This window comes from Chinchilla lanigera, unplaced genomic scaffold (assembly GCF_000276665.1).
Source record: "Chinchilla lanigera isolate Chin_1 unplaced genomic scaffold, ChiLan1.0 scaffold00116, whole genome shotgun sequence".
Taxonomy (NCBI): Eukaryota; Metazoa; Chordata; class Mammalia; order Rodentia; family Chinchillidae; genus Chinchilla; species Chinchilla lanigera.
This window is the reverse complement of record NW_004955517.1, coordinates 1,373,599-1,386,278: the sequence shown is the minus strand read 5'-3', so window position 1 is coordinate 1,386,278 and position 12,680 is coordinate 1,373,599. Positions and strand designations below refer to the sequence as shown.

At 50.1% G+C, this 12,680-nt stretch overlaps 1 protein-coding gene across 1 annotated transcript in view; it reads right to left on the bottom strand.

The window, feature by feature from the left end:
• Nucleotides 1-12,680, bottom strand: part of Adamts9 (ADAM metallopeptidase with thrombospondin type 1 motif, 9) — a gene marked incomplete in the record, with an annotated part of 141,149 nt that overhangs the window by 57,430 nt on the left and 71,039 nt on the right. The window contains 6 exon segments of the mRNA XM_013506939.1: nucleotides 1-104; nucleotides 3,264-3,425; nucleotides 6,713-6,982; nucleotides 8,500-8,667; nucleotides 8,787-8,891; nucleotides 12,209-12,328. Coding sequence (XP_013362393.1) covers nucleotides 1-104; nucleotides 3,264-3,425; nucleotides 6,713-6,982; nucleotides 8,500-8,667; nucleotides 8,787-8,891; nucleotides 12,209-12,328 — 929 coding nt within the window.

The following is a 12,680-nucleotide window of genomic DNA, read 5'->3' as shown; positions in this document are numbered from 1 at the left end:
GGCTTCTCCAGCACGTCGCAGCTCAGGTCGGGCACGCGCTGGCCGCCGGCTCGCTGGCAGACCACCTGCCGCGACCGCACGCCGCCCCCGCAAGGCCTGGAGCACTGCGGAGGGAGAAGCGCGTTACTCATCGCAGGTCCTTGACAGCGCGCCCTCTTAGCAAACCCTGACTGCACTGGGGACCTGGACCGGGTCAGCTCACCCGGGGGACGGGCAGAAGGCCCAGCCCTTCCAGCTGGAGGGTGGGCATCTTTTACAGGGCGCCCTATCCCCCCACGCATCATCTCATCCGCAGGAAGGGGTCCCTGTTTGCCCCGTTTTACGCATGGGGCAGCGGAGCTCAGGAGGAGGGGCGCAGCTTGATCAAGGCCCTCCACTAACCAGTAACTAAGATAAAATTCTTTAGAACAACAAGAAATTAAAACAAAAACATGCCCAACAAACAAGAACCACCTAGTGTAAATAAAGGCAATAGTGAACTGGCCGACTGTATTTTCAGGCACCTTAATTACTGGCGCTGGGCAGCGAAAGCACACCTCAGGCAAGCACCCTGCTCCTGAGCTAGGGCGCCAGCCCTACTTTCTGGAAACTTCTGAGAATCCACCACCAACCTTTGGCAATTCTGACTCCAGCATCTCTTGACCTCCATGACGTTAAGCTATTTTACTGCAGCCCTGAATTTCAGGATAACTACAGCTTGCTCCTAGGGTGGGTAATCGGGGTAGTGGGAACGTTCCACAAAACGCTGACCCCTGGCAGGACCCACACTTCTGCGGCAGGAGCAAGCTGTATTTCTTGGACAGCGAGGCTGTGCTCACATCCAGGAGCAGTGACACTCAGTTTCCCGCTGTGTCAAGGCCAGATCTCTCACGGAATCTGGAAAGATCCGCCCGTGCGGAGAGCCAGCACCCCAGCAGCGCCACGTAATCCCCTGGCACGGAGCCAGCCACAGGAGCTTAATCATGGGTCCCACAGAACTGGGAAAAGCACTTTGGGAATCCCACCGGGCGTGAGTGTGCGATCCTCACTCACTTCCCCGCCTGCCCTCGGCCAAGCCCTCCGGAGTGATGGAGCTGTCACTGAAAGGTCAGCAACACACTTCCAGGGCACTGCTGGGACTGCTAGGGTGCGAAACCACCGTCCAGGACGTGGTTTCGTCAGCCAGGAGTGTGGGCTACGGGCCCACCAGTCTCCTTTGCCTTTGTTCCTCTCAGGGCTTGGGTCTCCCAGGCGTTGACTGTCATGTTTGCCTTGGTACACGTTATAGCCAGGGCAGGACAGCTCAGCAAGTTTTAAGCATGTGCTACCCTTGCGGATTCAACAAGAGACACACTGTTGCTTAAACAGAAAAAAAAGCACCTGAGCCCTATTATTAGGTAAAATAGGAGCTCAATGCTACATATAATGATAATAGCATTACCAATGATAGTAATGACAGCGTTGAAAGTGAAAGCTGCATTTTTATAATAGCAGTTGATTGGAGGCCAGGTGCGAGGATCTGACAGGCGCCACCTCACTGGACAGTCACAGGCAGTACGGAGTTGCTATCGTAATCCCCATTTAGACATGAGGATATAAAAATGGCAAAGTTATGTGACCCGCCAGAGTCACAAAGCTGGTGACAGCCAGGGCTGGGAACTGCACCCAGCTTTGCGTCCCGCTGCAAACAGACCACTGCCTTTATGGCTTTTCCCTGAAAATAAGACCTAACTGGAAAATAAGCCCTAGCATGATTTTTCAGGATGGTCATAATGCAAGTTCTACCCCGAAAATAAGTCCTAGCTAAGAGTGTTAGCCAGGCAGAGGCATTTAGTATATTTGTTGCAACACACAATGACCTACTGAATTATAAAATAATAATATATAATAAATATAAATTAAATATAATGAAATAAATATAAGTATAAATAATAATATATAATTAGGTATAAATTAAATAAGTTATCGATATAAGTACTGCAATGATAATATAAATTATAATTAAGTATTTGTAAATACCAGAGTGGGTGGCTTTGGATGAGAGGCAAACTCTTATGTAAACAGATGAGCTCACCGCCAAATGCCCAGTCGGCACAGCCAGAACACACAAGTAACGGCAGCACTCGATAATGGGTGGATGTGCCTTGTCTACTGTGAACTTCACAGTTCCGTGTCAAGGGTTGTAACAGCCTCACGTAACGCGTTGTGTGAAGTAAAGACACTTTCTGAACTGTGGTGCTTGCAACCTTCTGTTGCTTTTGTATGGACCGTCATCCTCAACGGTCGCCACTGCTGCTGCTCCTAAGTCTTCGATGGACGCTTGATTTAATGGGAGCTGTGGGAAGCCCAGCCTGCGAGAGGTCGGGCCTTGGTGAAGGATCAACGGGACAAAATCACTGACAGCTGCACTGCCGACACATGAGGGGCAGGCTGCACGGACAAGAGGCACTCATTTATGGAGCGCTCTGTTGCAGGACATGAGAGACTAGGGCAGTGGTTCCACAGGAAATGGGGCTGCAGGACATTCAGGCTGGAATCTGGGGTTTGCAGAGTTATGAAGATGTTCCAGAAGAAGACGACGTGACTATTCCAGTAAGTGTAGCTTTTTGTACATGAATAAATATAATTACTGTACATGAAAAAATAAGACAGTCCCTGAAAATAAGCTCTTTTGGAGCAAGAATTAATATAGGACCCAGTCTTATCTTTGGGGAAATACGGTTATTAGTCGTAGATGGCAACCTGGAACAGCTAACGGCTGAGGAACTTCATTATTTGAGAATATGCAGCTAACCACTCCTTTCTATGATCGAAACATGCCATCTGTGGTAGGGAGTGATAACATGCATTCCTCCTGGCTTGAGCGAGAGTTTGGAGTATCAGGAGCCATTGTGCCTCGGGAACAGGGGTGCACACGAACACCCCGAACCATGCTGAAGGTGCCATGACTTCCGTGCACTGATGCTACACATAATTCCTGCCACTGTGCAGGCGCTCATTTTCAGCCATCAGAGGTTACCTCACAAACTTAGGGCAGTATTTTTCAACATTCATTCGTATTTTTCCTTTCCTGTGAGTTTAGACTTTATTATTGGTACCAGGTGAATTTTTGAAATCGTTCAGAATTAAGATGGGTCTCCTAGTGCATCACAAATGTAGAAGCTCCCACTAGATCTAGTTGTTCCTCCTTAATGTAGGATATAAATAAGAACAATAACACCCGAGTCAGGCTCTGTTTTTCCCAAAGGACAGACAGACAGACACAAACAGACACTGCTTCTTACCTCACCCCAGCTGCCAAACACCCACTGCGGACACGGGCCGGACTCACAGGCTCTCTGCTCATCAGGTTTGATCCTCTCCACACAGTCCCTCGCAGGGTATCCATTTTCATCCTGACACACCACAACGCGCCGCTGGGACCCGCCGGCGCAGGTACTGGAACACTGAACATATCACGAGACTAGTCACCCTCAGCTCTGGCGAGTCTCAGCCATGCTCAAGGCAGGCAAGGACAGGCTGTGCTGAAGTCCCCACCGGGAGAGAAGGAGCTTGGGGCCCTGAGACTGGCCTCAGGCGGGTGCTGCCTAAGCAGGGAGGCCGCCTCCTCTGGGCCTGCAGGCCTCAGCGGGTGGCCATCAAGGCCCAGCGCTCAGACCTGTGTTCAGATTTCCACGGCGTCTCACTGTCCTCCCTTTCCTCTCTGCATCTCTGGGAGGACAGTGGTGTTGGTGACTGGATACCAATGTTTACGTGGAAATTCTTGCCAAAATTGCAGGAACTTATTTACAACCAGCATTTGACTTCCCTGTCAACACAGAGGTGAAATTACAGGCTCAGGGAGGCCACGGGTGCTGGAACTGAGCTTCAGGTGCCCTCATCCGACTGCTCTGGAAAGCACTGGGCTGTCCCTCGGGCGCTGGACCCCCAAAGCCAATGTGCCCTCATGCCCTGTGTGAGGCCTATGCTCCAGGGGCTAAGGGTAGCCAGAGAGGATTTGCACATTTATTCTCGGCCTTCCCAGTAAACGTAATTGAATTCCATCTTGACAGAACCTCCTTGGCTGCACTGCAGCCCCAGGGCTGTCCCTGTGCTGTTCAGTTCTCTTCATGTCCCAGGCGAGCTCCTCATAGCTCTGAGGCACCCGCACCTGGGTGCTTCCGCTTCCCCTAATTTCCTCTCTTCTTAGCTTAGTGTGCTGTAAAATCAGTTTGCTTATAAAATAACTGCCTGGTTCTCAAAGCAATGTCATTCTCAGGAATCAAGCTTCGAGCTACATCTGCATATTTTGTCTTTAGTTCCAGATAATACTGAAGACTGATTTGTGCTTTAACTCCAGTTCAAATCAGCATTATCTTAAAATGTGCTCAGATTTGCTTCTTGCTGGTCAGCTGCTGCCCTACCAAAATGGAAATATATTTTGTTGCTGACCGCATGAACCACAGTTCAGCTTCTCTACCTGTGCTGGTCAAATTACAAGTGACTCTGAAGTGCACCTCGCTGGTATTTACACTGTCGATTTATATTAAACCACAGAGCAGAATAATGGATATATTAGTTCTGAGAAATACTTAGATGCTGTCTTGGTTACTTTTCTTGTTGCTGAGAGAAAACACCCAAGACCCAAGGAGGAAAGGCTGAAGGAGGAAAGGTTTATTTTGGTTCACAGTTTGTAGAGCTTTCACTTCCCAGCTGGCTGGCTCCACGGCAGGGCGGCACGGCAGAGGAGCATCGCAGAGGAGATGCAGTTCAAGGCAGACAGAAGGCAGCAGAGCAGCGAAGCAGCAAGCAACAAGCAAGGGCAGCAGCCTCTTCTGTCCCTTACATCTATCCAGCTACACGCCCTCAGGACAGGTAGCACTCACACCCAGGGTAGCGCTTCCCATTATCAACCCCAGAACCATGCCACACCGTTCAGTGGACTGATTAGTAATCACAGCCTTAATCCCAGCATCACACACTCTAGATCCAGCCACCTCTGAAAAGTCCCGCCCATGACCACACAAGGCTTTGGGGGAATATCTAGACACAAGCCATAACAGACATGTTTCGATTTAAACACTGTCCACCTCTGTTCTCTGAGTGTTGTGGTATGCTTAATCCAACTCTGGATAAGACCTGTCCCCTGCCTGTCACACAAGAGGCACACACACACCTCACTTTCCTGGGAGGTCGGACAGTCAGCACAGGGCAGAAAACACAAAACAAAACACGTCCTCTAGCCTGGGCCAAACTTAACTTAGGGACAAAATTCCTCCAAGCCAAAATGAGGCACAATGGAGAAAAGAAGGGTATTTCCTATGTTGCAAAAAGCGTATCTAATCCCTCCTAATCGGGAACTCTGCCGGTCAGAATCACTCAGCCTCACAGGAATACATCCTTCTCAAATGTGGTCTTAAATAAGAATGGCACCACGAAATTTAGAAAAAAACGAACGAAGCAAAGCCTTCCTAGTACCGTTATTAGAATACACGTGTAAGTCTAAATTCTTCAACCAAGAAAAACCACAAGACACTCAGTAATTATTTTCCCTGGCCACTCTTTAATTTCTCAGAACCCAAATTTTTTCTAACCCAGGCAAGAGAAGCCTTAAAGCAGGGAGCCTAAGAGGGGCTGTGATGGGGAGACGCTGTAGGAGGCTGTCGAGCACACAGCCCACCCAGGCGGGGCAAGACTCACAGGGCTTATTAGTATTCACAGGCGAGGACCGCTAACTCCCTGAAACATCACCAGGGTGGGAACAGGCAGCCTCCTTCTAATGCTTTTTAGTTCATAAATAATTAAATGCAATTAGCAGCAGCAGAAGGAATCCAACAGCAATGTAAAGGACGACACCGAATTGTCCACATAGCTCTTCCGGCCGCAGGCCCATGTGGGGTCCCTTGCTATCCTGTCCCTCTGAATTCCACGAAGCATGCCAGTAATCCACAGTGCAAAAGTGTTCAGTGAGATAATTTAAAACACCAAATGCACACTTTCTTTTGCTATTAAATATTTTACAAGGCCTTCCTAATTCGCAGGACAGTGACAATGGCCACAAGAAAGACAACTGTGTTTGTGTCTCACTCTGTGATGGCAGATTGCAAAATACTTCATCATCTCATCTAATTCTTATACCCAGAGAAAGTGGGAAGTAGCTCATCCTCATTTTACTGATGAGCAGACCGCGGCTCACGGACGGGGGGACCTGCCTGAGCCCCACAGCTTGAAAGTGTAGATCTGTGGCTCCAGTGGAGGCCTCTTCCTCGGCTCCTTGATAACCGTTCAGGGAGGGTGCCCTGTCCAAGACACGAGCGATACCACGAGAATGTCCCCCTAATCGAGGACTCTGTCTCCCTACCTCACAGCCACAGCAACCCCACGGCTAAGACAGTACTCATCTGGGGAGAGTGGGATGGCGAGCCCTTTCTGACAGAAGCTCTGCCTCCAGGACCGGCTCCTTGTCCCTCCGGGTCAGTCCCCCTGGCTTTCACTGTCCTGCAGGGGGCACCTGACCATGCTGCCCAGCAGGGACCTGCCTCTGCCCAGTCCGGCAGTCCCAGGTCCCCGCAGGCAGTGTCACACAGGCCTCTTTCCAAGGCCGGTCAGTAAACTGTGACATTCACTCCAAATGACTGACAGTGACAGCAAAGGCAGCCATGCTCCAGGGCCAGGTCCGGCCCCTCCCCCAGAGCCCACAGCCCAAGGGAAAGCAGAGCGAGCAGCCGAGGCAGGGACCCCAGAAGACACTCACCGCGCCCCAGGGGCCTGTCCTCCACTGATTTCCGCCCAGCACATGGGTGCGGCTTGGGCTGGAGCCCCTGGGCCGGAAGTCCTCGTTTTGGGAAGGGTATGCAGCTAAGTCCCTCTCGGGGGTCCACCGCGGGCAAGGTGACATGGAGCAGTCCTGTTCCGCCTCTGGGATGTAGTCCAGGTCGCACTCACTCTGGTCAATCACGTGGTCGCTGTAGTTGACACACACCACTTGCCGGGTTGCCCTGCCTTGCCCACACGTCACGGAGCACTGTGTTCAGTGTTCAGAAAGGAAAAGGGCCCGTCATGCGCCGGTTGGTTTTAAGTTCCTCAATATTCACTTCCGCAAGTGGCCCACTACTTCCCAGGGGCTCTGGTCAAAAGCCTGGGCCCAATCCTGGACGGCCTCCCCATGTCCCTTTCACCAAGAAAGCCCGTGACTCCCTGTCCACAGCGTACCCACATCCAGCCACTCCCACAGCCGCCCCACCGCCTCTCCGCCAAGTCTTCCCCTTGTCTTGCCAGGATTACTCGAAGGCCTAAAGCTGGGCTCCTTCTTACAACCCGACGCTCCTTGCCTGAGTCTGTCGGCTACGGACCACAACGTCTGACCCTCTGAACCAAGAACGGCCCGTGTGTCCCTCTAGGGACCTCCAGCCCACGGACAGTAATACGGAGAGTAATACCCTGAGGCCTGTGCTCAGCCGCTGGGCCCGGCCGCTGGCTGCCTCTCTGACTCCACCCATCACTCCCCACTGTCTCCTCCGAGACACAGGCCCCAGGACGCTCCCCGAACACATCAAACCATCGGGCTTCAGATCCCTGAGGCTTTCACTGCCTCTGCGGTCATCCGTGTCGCCCACCTTTTGCTACACTGAGGTCCCACTCACTGTCAGGACCTTTTAAACCACCTTGTCAAAAGCGTAGCACACCCTTTCCTGCCATTCCTCCGCTTGACTCCTGTCTAGAACTTAGGATCTGTTGCTGTAGCACACACTGCTCTATGTTCATTAACTGGACCCGCCCCTGGAAAGATCTCCACGAGGCAGGGCCCTCGTTACCAGTTACCCCGTGCTTTCTCCAGTGAGCTTTCACAACCAGCTGGTGAACAGACAGACAGATCCGGCAGAAAGATGAGCGGACGGCTGGGTGGGGTGATGGGTGGACAGACGGAGGAATGTTTGCAGGTTTGAGAGGAATGAGACTAGCTGCCATTTGCTGAGGGCCTACTTTCTGCAAAGCATTTAACATATGTAATTGTGTATAATCCTCAGAAGTTGCCTACAGGCAAAGGTTCGTCCACTTTTACACAAACCCGCAGGTGGCGACTGATATGCACAACAGGCTGCATTCACGGCCTGGGGACTCCCCTTTGTCGCTCTCGGCAGGGAACCAAGAGCTACTTGACTTCAAATGACCACAGGGTACAGGAGGCACCCAGTGTCACAGTGAGATCGTGTCCCTGCCCTGTCTTCCCGCTGCTTTGCTGCTCTGCAAACCTGACACACGGACAACTCCGTGCACACCGGCTTTTCCACCCGGCCCAGCCGATGGACACTCACGTGGGCTGTAAACTGATTTACACATTTTGAAAAATGCACATTCCTTGCATCCTTGACTGAGATTCCTTGCACACTTGACCAGCTGCACATATGTGGTGCAAATTAACTTAAATCACAGAGTGAGTCCAACTCGGAAATACCACTCCCTGACATGTGCGACCCCCAACCCTCCACGCCTTGCTGTGCCCCGAACACCTTCCCAATTCCACGGAATTCGCCCGCTTACAGGGCTCCAGTCCGAAGCCTTCCACTGCCCACAGGGCGTCACCGAGCACTCCTCCTTCGCCACGGGTCTGGGCAGGCTGGCACAGGCGCTCTCGTCCGCGACGGAGCCATCCTCGTCCCGGCAGCTGACGTACCTCATCCGGGTGCCTCTCCCACAGGTGGCCGAGCACTGGGCGTTGGAGTGAAATAACACAGACTTGCGACGTGAAGCGGCGGCAGCCCACCCCCCACAGCGGTGCAGGAGCACGGCCGCCCCTCCGCCCTCCCCCTCTCCCCCCGGGGCCTTACTGAAGTCCAGGACCCAAATCGCCACTGGGTCCTCGGCACGCTGTGTGAGCTCCTCCTTGCCTGTGGGGCCACCGGGGGAGGATGACACGGCGGCAACTCGCAGTCCTAGAGTGAAGGGGGAAGACGGTTACCCAAGCCAGCACGCCTTTGAAGAGGCCACAGAGTGAGAAGGCAGGACCAGACATCGGACAGCTCGGATCTCTGCGTCTCTGCAAGTCCCACGGCACTCCTCAGCCTCGGTCCCTCAACAGCAGAAGGCGGCATGATCTTTGTGGGCGCCTAATACAGACCTGGGGTCTACTTAATGATTTTTAAGGCCACATTTATTCATGAAAGTAATATGAAGGGATCTGTATGACTGGAAAGAACAGGGCAACATTTATTTTTAAATTCTTCACCTCTTTTTTATTTTAAAGAGAATAAAAATAAGAAAAAACATTAAAAATGATACAGAACTTGAAAACAAGTAGATAGGAAATCGGTAATGGCTGTTATATTGCATACTGTTACCTTCAAAGTAGTTGTTCAGAATACCAGATGTAAGCATGTAAAATTGGTCAAAAAATTAAGCATTAACTATTAGTAACTGTTAGTGTTTTAAAATTATCACAGCTAAATTCTGTTCTCATACTGCAGTGAGTTCCCTGATCAAAATCTGCTAATCATGAACCTGTTTTCCCAGTTTACCTAAAGATAACACCTGCAGTCCTGAAGGTCAAGCGTGGGAATAGAAGGTGTACTCAGTAGGCAGTGCCTAGAATTCACACAGCCCCTCAGTCACTCAGAGGAAGGCCCTGCGACAGATGAAGTCATCTGCGTGTCAATAATGTTCCCACATGTACACACCTGACCACAATTATCTCCAGCCACAGCGGTGAGCCACTGCTCCTGATTTAATTCATTTGCACCACACGCCTGCGACAGGGACCGTGCTGCCGTGCCGGGTGTGGTTCCAAGTGACGCCTCCCTTACAGCGAAACCCAGGGAGTAAGGGGGCCTGCTGCTTGGCTCCAGACCTCGCCTGTGCCATTGCCTCTGGTCCACAGAAGTCCCCAGGGCCTCTTCCCTGAGTGAAGGAATTGTCTACCTTCTGCTGGGAGCCTCCCCAGGGGCCATCGGGGATAATCATCGAGGAGCATGTTTCTCTAAGGGAATCACTAGCTCCTGCTTGCTGGCATTCGTGGCATCATAGCTGACATTTCCCAGGCATTTATCATACTTGCAGTGAAATAACAGAAATGAAGAGCACATAAGTCACAGGTGTTGTCTGGGTAACTGACTGCTGACAACAAAAGCGGCACTGCCACATCTACTTTCTTGACGTCCTTTGCCCACCAACGGCACACGCTAAAGTGCGGCACACAGAAGGGCTCACGGTGCAGCCTGTGCCTTGGGCACAGAAGGCCCGCTCAAGCGCCTGTTCTGGGCAGCCGCGGTTCAAATCCCCCCTCCTGCAATGAGCAAAGATGACACAAAAACACCCAAATCCAGGCTCCTACAGAATGGTGTGTGGAGGAAAGAGCACACTCTCTTGTGGGAGTGTGCGTGTGCATGAGTGTGTGTGTGTGTGTGTGTGTACATATTCACACACACATACACAGAAATCACGTGCAGGAGAAGTGTGCACATGCTCACTTTTCATAAATTTTACTGCGTTAAAGGATGCTGTTATGGTTTGTGCCTCGATGTCCCCCAAAGCCTCATTTGGTTGTGGGGGGCAGGCTTTTCTGAGGTGGCTGAATCTACAGTTTCTGATGGGTTCATTGTATAGTACTGAGGTTGGGGTGTGAGTGCTCTATCTGCCCTAGGGTGGTAGCCTGCTTACAATATAAGGGAGGTAAATAGGCTTGTGGCTCCTCTTTGCTCTTGTTGCTTTTGCTGTCTTCTGCTGCTGTGAACAGCTGTCCCTCTGCCATGTGCCACCCTGCCCTGGAGCCAGCTGATCATGGACTAAAACCTCCACACTGTAACCAAATAAACCTTTCCTCCTTTAACACTGGGTGTGGGGTATTTTGTCTCAGCAATGAGAGAAAGGTAACTAAGATAGGTGTGGAGCAAATAATTTACAAATAATAACACAATGTTTAAATTCCATGTAGCCAATTGATTTTCCCACAAAATGCCTTGGTTGATTTTTGCTGAAATTTTTTTTCCCAGTACCGGGAATCGAACTCACAACCTTGCGCTTGCCAGGCAGGGGCTGTGCCGCTGAGTTAAATCCCCAGCCCCTTTGCTGAAATTTTAAAGCTATTGCTAAACTCTGAAAAATGTAGCTCTGGGTGCGTGCAAGTTGATGCTTTGTTTATATTTATGAGAAAGGTGAGAAAGATATGCTGCCACAGATGAGCAATCACTTCACTCTAGGAAGCTGAAACAGGAGGATAGCAAGCTCAAGGCTGGTCTAGACAATTTAGTGACTTAGTGAGACCCTATCTCAATATAAAAATGAAAAATGGTTGGGGTTCTAGTCCAATGCAAAGGCCTTGAGTTTAATCCCAAGGACCACAAAAATAAGGGAAGGTGGGACTGAAAGGATGAGATGTTTGTCAGAACCCGACTTGCTGCCCATTGCTTTGAAAGAAGTCTCTGAAGAATCAAAGACACGAGCACTGGCAGATCTAACAGCGTGCTATTTATCATGTAACAGCCACAGGGAGAAGATTCTTTTAAGTTTAACCTTCATTATTAACATTTTCCCATCACTTTCTTAAGTCGAAACAATAGACAAACAATAAAGAAAGCCCTATCACAACACTTGACGATTTCTTTGGTGAAGCGCTCTCACCACGGCTAATTTCAAGCTGCCAAATTGATATGAGTCAATACAAGGGTCGGGAAAAGATGTTCAGTAGCGCACATAGTACATAGGACATCCACCATGCAAACACACGCAAGTGCAAGTATCCTCCGGGACACAGATAATAGTAAAATGACTAGGAAGTGGTACTTTAAAATCCTGATAAGCTTTGCTTTTAATAGCATCTCTTTCACAATAGGTTGTATTTTTCCACTTGAATAACAGCTATGTTTCAATTCCAGCTCACAGTGTTCCTATAAAATTTACCAGTTGGCACTTGTGAGCTGGTCCAAGATAGCTTGAACACGCACTTCCTGAACTTATGACAGTAGTTATTGAATTCTACAAGGAAATCATTAAAAAATCTTGGTTCAAGAAAACAAAACCAACCAAAATTTGACAGCCAATAAAAAGTAAAATCAAACTTACGTATACTTTAAATAACTAGGAAAGAATAAAGTCAGTAAAGCAAAATATCAGATTCTAACATAGCAAATAACTAACTCCAGATAACTTGATCAGCTGGCTTCTCCGCCTTCGTACCTACCTCTGAGCCGATTCTGACACTGCCGGAACTCCTGGAAGTCGGGAGGGGCGGGACCTGAACGGGACACAGGAGGCTCACCTGGGTGTGGGTGGGTCTGGTGGCTGCGTTGCAGTCATTATCATCCACCACCGCCATGTAAGTCCCCATGACGCACTTCACTGCTCTCAGCTGGTAACCCTGTCCACAAGTGACACTGCACTGGGGGAGGAAATGAGACCAAAATTCAGGAGTCATTTCCTTCTTTCCTTTCACCATAACGTCTGGCAGGGGATAAATTTTCCATCATCACGGGCCAGAGGGTTGGCACCGAAGAAGTTAGGTAAAAAGGGGGCAATCCTGCTTTGTGAAAATGACACTGACCAGTTATTATGAGGACACAGGGAGTTTTATCTTACTGGGTCCGATTCCTTGGCTGAACTCTAGGAAAGGAGAGGGGCACTTCTGCCATTTTTATATTTTTCACACTCTAGCCAGCAAAGCGCTGGGCTAAGACCAGTTCTTAGAAGAGTGCTATGACCTTATTCTGAGGAAGTAACTGGCTCTTGGAATA